The 7,391-nt window shown below is 42.8% G+C and overlaps 1 protein-coding gene across 1 annotated transcript in view; it reads right to left on the bottom strand.

The window, feature by feature from the left end:
• ADAMTS20 (ADAM metallopeptidase with thrombospondin type 1 motif, 20) overlaps nucleotides 1-7,061 on the bottom strand; it is a 246,227-nt gene extending 239,166 nt beyond the window's left edge. The window contains exons 1-2 of the mRNA XM_006865315.1: nucleotides 6,971-7,061; nucleotides 6,074-6,435 (exon numbers count right to left, since the gene is read on the bottom strand). Coding sequence (XP_006865377.1) covers nucleotides 6,074-6,435; nucleotides 6,971-7,061 — 453 coding nt within the window. The remainder of the gene's footprint in view (nucleotides 1-6,073; nucleotides 6,436-6,970) is intronic.
• Between the last annotated feature and the right edge of the window lie 330 nt (nucleotides 7,062-7,391).

Here is a 7,391-nt window from a genome sequence, read left to right on the forward strand (position 1 = left end):
GGCAAGCTAAGCCCTACAATGCTCAGTGGACTTCTGTGGACCCAGATGGGGACCCGGTTGGCAAGCAATGTGAAGAGACCTGGGGACTCTTGGGCATGGCCACGGAGGACTCAAGAGGAGAGTGGAGCTACCGGCTAATGGGAAGAGAGGACATATGCACAGGACTGCCCACACTTGCAAATGATACCCACGTGACCTGGACCGGATGACTGGACTATCGGAGCTCAACCAGGAGAGGAAAGAAGAGGGGGGGAAAAAAAAAAAAGAGTGAACTAATACAGTCTGATGAACTTACCTATACCTATGGAGTAGCGACTGAAAAGAGGGAACAAATCCTCATAGTAACAAACATTCACACACACACACACAGAGTGGACAGAGAAGGGCAGCTTGGACATTGGATACTCAAATTGGGAGGGGGGGGGACTACAAAGGCAAGAAGTGACTGGCTTACAAGCTTTCAAGAAGGAACCTAGTGCTAGGGAGCATGGCGGAAGGCAGAATCTCCAGTAGGTACTATTCAATCTGTCTGGGCGGAGCTGATGAAAGGAGATACAGATGGGTAACTTGTGATACTGTAGTGAATAATGCTTATCAGGACAGACTATGAGGGTTGGAAATGCAAAGGTAGAAGTTTTGTAACAAGGAAGGGAGTGATTAAATCTCCAGGATAAGAGCGGAGACCTCTGGGACCATCAACGGAGAAGAGCCGAGAGCGGGACCCTACCCAGAGAAACAGAGATGCCTGAGATGGAGGCAGAGATGATGATGCGGAGTGATGAAGCTACTGGGGACTTTGGACCCAGAGAGGGAAAGGGACTGTGGACTGAAAACTGGGGGGAAGAGGGGGAAGTGTAGGGGGTGGGTTTCTGGGATATACCCTTTGGGTGGTTGATGATGCATGGAGGGGATTGGAACCATGGCAATGAGATGAAATACGATGGAATGAATGTAAAACTAAAGTTCCCCCATGTAAACTATCATATAATTCACAATAAAACATTAAAAAATAATAATAATAACAGAATTTTTTCACAAACTTTTTAAAGCCCCCTTGGGTGCCAGTATTAGCAAATGGTTTCACAGGGATAATATTCTATAGATACTAATCTCATTTGTTTCCCATTCCCTTCCTTTAAGTCACATTATCCAGCGTCCCCCAAGAAAGAGTAGATGTAACCACAAGTAGGAAGAGAGAAGAAGAATGAGAAACTAAAGGTGATGTGACAGGGAAGCTCAGTGGATTCTGGGGAGAAACGGAAGATGGATTCAAGGCAAGCAGACTACAAGACGTGTGTACACTAACTTCTCTTGTTGTTGTTATTAAGTGTCGTCGAGTCAGTCCTGACTCACAGAAACCCTGTGTAATGTTTCCAGGGAGATTCTGGTGGGTTTGAACCACTGACCTTGTGGTTAGCAGTCCAGGGCTTATCCTACAGCACCTCACCAGGACTCTACTAACTCTTCTACTGAGGTTAAAATCCTGGATTGTTGTTGCTGTTGTTGTAGAGAAAGCATATTTGACTGTGTAAAACTGCTGACTATGTGGGAACCTAAAAGGGATCTCTAAAAGGCCTCTTCCATACATCAAATTTAAAGCCATGGCAGGGTTCAGCAAAAGAATGAAATTCTCCTTGGCTCCCAAATGCCATGGAAAAGTTCAAGGCCTTACAGTGCCTAGAAGATTACCAATAGTAATAGCATTTCCTAGGAGGGTGATGGCACTGCAACAAGAGTAAAGTGACCCTGTAGGTGAAGTCTATACAGAGTGTCAGCCAAATAAGAAGTCAAACAGTGTTGTAGCAAGAACTCAAGGATCTGCAGTGCCAGTGAAACACCAGCAGGGGATGAGTCAATAAGTAGGACCACTAAACCCTGACTAAACAAAAAGAAACAAGACAAAAATGTCTTACCCCACAATTCAGTTGCTGGTTTGAGAAAGGCATAAAGAGACTATAATACAAAGAACATCATCAGAGATGGGGTAAAGTACAATTTCCTTACTCTCTTCTAATAATACAAAGATCTCTTTGTGATCCTTTATATGGTCATCTTTCATCAAAGTGCACATGAATCCCACAATGTATAAGACAATATACATAATGGAGACAAGGAAGAAACCATAAGATCCTTTTAATATATTCATGAAAAGCATTTCATAAAGTAATACCTTCTTTCATAATTAAAAGCAAAACAAAAATATACTAGAAATAGAAAGGGAGCTTTTCTAACCACACTGACTCCAAGTAACCTTCAGCAAACAACAACCTAGGTGTTTAATGTACTGACAAATGTCAAAGCCAAATCATCAGTCACATATATACAAGGATACAAAGATAGACCAGAGGCAGGTCAGAACAGTGGCAGAAGATTGGGATTATTGACCTCCCTGGCTTTGAGTTAATGTAGATCTACTAACAGTTCAAATGGCCCAGTCTCTGGGTACCACAATTTTATCTGGATTTAAGCATTAAAGAATAAAAAGGATCTGAGCGAATGACAGATGGATTTTAAAATCTACCAGAGGTTTTGCTATTTGATAAAACTATTACCCTAAAGAAAGAGTCTGGGCGTGGCACTATAGGATAAGCACTGGAAAGCTAATCACAAGGTCAGCAGTTCAAATCCATCAGCTGCTCCTTGGAAACTCAACACAGGGTAACTATGAATCAGAATCCACTCAACCTTATTTAACAACAACAAAGAAAGTTAATGTTAGAGTCAAGGATACAAATAAAATATGCAATCATAAATACAAGAGTAAGTAAAAAAATATTGCTACAGAACCATATAAACCTTTATTAAACAAAAATATGAAAAGCGTGAAGCTACTGTTTTTTGACACCTCCTCCATCTACACTCCTGAAGGCTGTTTCCATCTCTCTAGCCCCTCCCCTCCCCAAAGAATTCTATGCTCTTTGGTTTTGTTGTTGTTGTTAAGTGCCATTGAGTTGGTTCCGACTCATAGCAACCTACCATGTTAAAACAGCAACTTTGACATTCTTGTGGAACTCAAATTGTTAAATGTTATTTGCATTTGGGAAACAAAATGACATATCAAGGGCAAGATCAAGGCTGCAGGGTGGATGAGGTAAAATTTCCTAACAAAATTCTCTTATAACAGCCCTTAGTATTCTCAAAAAACAAGTACATTGTTGTGACAGAAAAAATTCCTCAGCACAAATTTTCTGACCTTTTCCTCACAAATTCAGTTTTCCTTTTTCTTAAAACTTCTTCCTATTTTGTTGTTGTTGTTATGTGCCATGGAGTCGGTTCCGACTCATAGCGACCCTGTACAGGGTTTTCGAGGCTGTAAGTCTTTACAGGAGCAGAAAGCCTCATCTTTCTCCTGTGGAACAGCTGGTAGTTTCGAACTGCTTACCATGAGATTAGCAGCCCGATTCATAACCACTACACTACCAGAGCTTTCCTATAATTGCTTTGTGTCCTTCAAGAATATCTATCAAGATTGCCCCCCTTTGGAATTACCATAACTGCTGAGCTAATCTCTCTGCCTTGAATTTAATGGGCTTAGCAGACCCCCTCAAATGCCATTGTTTTGATGGGACCTTTTTTTAAAGGCACCCTAAGGAGGATAAAATAAAGATATTATGAAAAGAACTTGTCTGCAGCTATCCACTGATCACAAAAACAGGTTTAAACATGTTTTGTTTGGAATAAACCCATGTATATATAAACTGGAATTCTGGTAGCAATACTTTTTGACTTACCCTTATATGTTGCTAATGTTTGGTTTTGACCTAACAAACAAATAAGAAAAATTAAAGAAGCATCACTAGTCTCTTAGTAATTTTTACATAAAATTGACCACAATTACACTACCAGAAAAAAAAAAAAAAAAAAAAAGTTCCTTAAGTTATCAGGTATATTGCTGGAAAATTTATATTATATTTCTACAATAAAGTTCTCAACTCAGCCTTAAACAGTTACAATGAGAATAAGATAAAATTGAGTTATGTAGGTATAAAAATTAATTTTAATCATTAAGTCAAACTAACAAGTTCTGATAATATCAATAAGTACCAAAAGCAAAATATATAAATAAATCCAATATAGATGATGACTTATCAACTGTACTGAAGTTAATAGCGTGACAGGAAAATATGAACTCTTATTATGATTCAAAAATATCTCCAACTGTTTTCTAAATCCAAAAAGGGATATTAAATTTGAACAATGACAACATTATGAATCAACATGAGCAGAAACATCATTCTTAATAATACTTCCCATCTGGAGTGGTTTTCCATGCCATAGAATACCAAATACTAAATCAAGAATACATATCAACCATGACAAATCTGTAGTAGTAAATCTGGGATTTCCTAGACAAACTAAACATTATTTTAAAAGGGTCTAGAAAAGAGAATTTTTTTCTTTCCTTTGATGTATAGGTGACTGTGTAAACATTAGAGTGTGCTTCTGCCATTCTGATACTGCAAGCATTTTACATTTATCCACAACAGAAAGGAAGGAAACTGTTCAGGCATTCCATGTAAATGCATCTAAAGATAACAGTTTAAATAAGAGCAAAGAGACTTGCCGAATTTACTTAGCAATGACTAATATACCCAGGGAGACCTCTTAAATCAATTAACCTAAAAGGAAGTATTACATTTGGCCTGGAAAGAATTGTTAACAATTTTTCACTTAATCAAATAGTAATGATGCCTTCAAAATATCTTTGAACAAGTAAGTATTTTAAAATTACTATTATTTGTTCAACAATATTTAGAAAACTTGGGGAAAATGCTGGAAACATATAAGCAAATTCCTAGTCTTTGTTTCTTATTGAATATACAGATTAGGAGTTTCTGATGAAGTAAAACTAATATTGCCTATTTAAAATCAGTGGTTTTGATCTGGAATGTTATGAATGTGAATGGGAAAAAGTTACAACTTCATTTTCACTAACTTCTAAGTGATATTTAGCATTTCCTCTACTTATGAATGTAGGAGAAATGACAGACTTGTTATCAACAAGTATAAACAATATTGTGTATACTCATGACCTCTATGAAAGTATGGTAATAAAGGACCAATCAGTAGATCTATTACTTAATGCATTATTATTTAATCAATTAATTTGTGATAGTACTGTATCTCACATTGGGCTTTGTAGTACTTTGATTAGTGATTTTATTGACGTAGTAATTTGATTAGTGATTTTAATTAAGTGGTTTCCTTTATAGTTATTTTACACCCTTAAAATTACTATGCTATAAAGAGATCCCGGATTTCCCAGAACTCACAAGAAGTTCATGGCAGAATGTGGTTAAGATTCTCCATTTCAGAAAAACAAAGGAAATGCATAGAACCCAACATGCATTTCATTTACCCTCCTCTGAACTTTTTACAAAACCTCTCTTTCTTACTCTTGTTACTCTAATGATCATTTCTTATTTCCTGGCATCCAGACCTTTGTAGATGTGCTCCATTTAAAAATGCACTGCATTTGAAACAAGCAGATACAATCTCTTTCTTAATTCACAGGCTAATAATGGTCATCCCATACTACAAAACAAACATTTCTTTTGTTTATCAGACTTTTCCAAGCATGGCTCTTTTCACTTTATTTCTCTCATTTCAAGTCCATGGGACAAATTTAAGCAAATTCAGCTGCAGAACTGAGAAGAGTTTGCTTTCAGTAGGGGGTCAGGAATGGGTCTCTAGGAGTAAAGTACCCTACATTTCTGCTGGAAAGCACATTCCACTTGTAGAGACCCCCACCCCACCCCAAGGCCACTCCCTGACTCACCCACCACACTCCACCATCCAGCAACAATTTCAAGAGTCTCTCAGCTCTGCACGGGGTCGATTTTGAGTTGACTCTGCCCAGCAGGCAGAGGCATGCTGATGATCCTCAGTTTGGAGCCTGCCCAAACCCTCTCCTTGCTGCAGAAAGGAGCGACCTCTGGATTGGGTGTTTGGATGTCAGTCCCTCTAGTGGCCTGCCATGAACTCCTGGGTCACCAACAAACCAAAGAAATCCGATACCCACGGTCTGAAGTCAACCCTAGCCTAGGTAGCCAAGGGACCAGAGCACGCTTACCAGGCCTCCGCAGAGGCTGAAGACCGCAGTGTGATCCTCCCGCGCGTTGACCTGGCCGCGGTAGAAGCAGTGGCGCAGGTCCGGGGGCGCTGCGATGCGTTCCTCTGTCCCATTCGCTGGGGCCCCCAAATTCACCACCGTGTAGCCCGGGCCTAAGAAGGTCGCGTCTGCGCTCAGGTTCAGCTGGAAGAGTTGCCCATAAGCGCTGATGCGGTAGTGGGTCCTGAACGGTGTGGGTTCCAGCGCCTCCGAGCTGCGCTTCCTCCGACTAAAGTGCTGGCTCTGAGGGAACACTTCACCGAACTCATTGACCCGAGCCGGCGTCACCACTTCGTAAGAGGCCAGGGACCGCACCAGGGCTTCTGCAATCACAGTGATGTGCCAGTTAGCCGCCACGCGTCCCCAACTCCCCAAAGGCATGTTTCATCAACAAAACGTTCCTGTCCAAATTTCGGTACCCAAGGGCACAGCAAATGCACACATGCTGATTGGCACGCGCGCGCGCACGCACACACACACACAAACACACACATGAGGATTATGAGTGTTCTGCTTTCCCACACCCCCAACTTGCTCCAGCTTTGCATACACGCTGCCACTCATGGTCCTGAGACGTCCACCTCTCTTCCTTTGCCCCTCTTCGCGTCCCTGCCTCTGCCAATTTGTGCCCTCGGGCGCACACGCCACCCGGTCCCACGCGTCCTCATCGCGTGGAGGGAGGAGTGAGATGATTCCTCGAAACCCTGCGCAGCCGTGACCTCTCGGGATGCTTTGGGCTGTCTCGAAAACAGGAACAAGGTCCCCCACCGATCTGAACCGCTCTCGCCCTCCGTGCGTATCGCCCACTCGAGTCCCTCTCCCCAACCTCGCTGCTCTAGGTGCCCCGTGTGACCTTACCTTGCCGTGGGTGAAAGTTAATTTCCCATGATCTAGTGATGAAGAGCGAGAGCTGGTAGAGCAGCCCCGTGAGCCACTTGGCCACCCGCATGGCTCTACCCGATCAGGGAGGCCAACCGGGGTCGCCTGCCGCCTAGCCGGCTTCTCCCCTCCCCGCTCCGCAGCCTCTCCTCCTTCTCGCCCGCGGGTCTCCGCGGCGGCGTCTCAGCAACCTCGGGAGCAGCAACCCCGGCCCCAGGCCGGCCCGTCTCTCCACACCGCCAGTCTCCGCTCCCTGAGCCGCTGCTTCATCGCACTGCAGCCCCGCAGCCCTTTGCTCGCGCTCGGCAGCCTCGTTGCCCTTCCTACGCCTGCACCGCCCTCACGAACCTCTCTTTGGGTGCAACTCAGCTCGAGGAAGCTACTCGACCTAGCAGGAATG

This window comes from Chrysochloris asiatica, unplaced genomic scaffold, assembly GCF_000296735.1.
Source record: "Chrysochloris asiatica unplaced genomic scaffold, ChrAsi1.0 scaffold00077, whole genome shotgun sequence".
Taxonomy (NCBI): Eukaryota; Metazoa; Chordata; class Mammalia; order Afrosoricida; family Chrysochloridae; genus Chrysochloris; species Chrysochloris asiatica.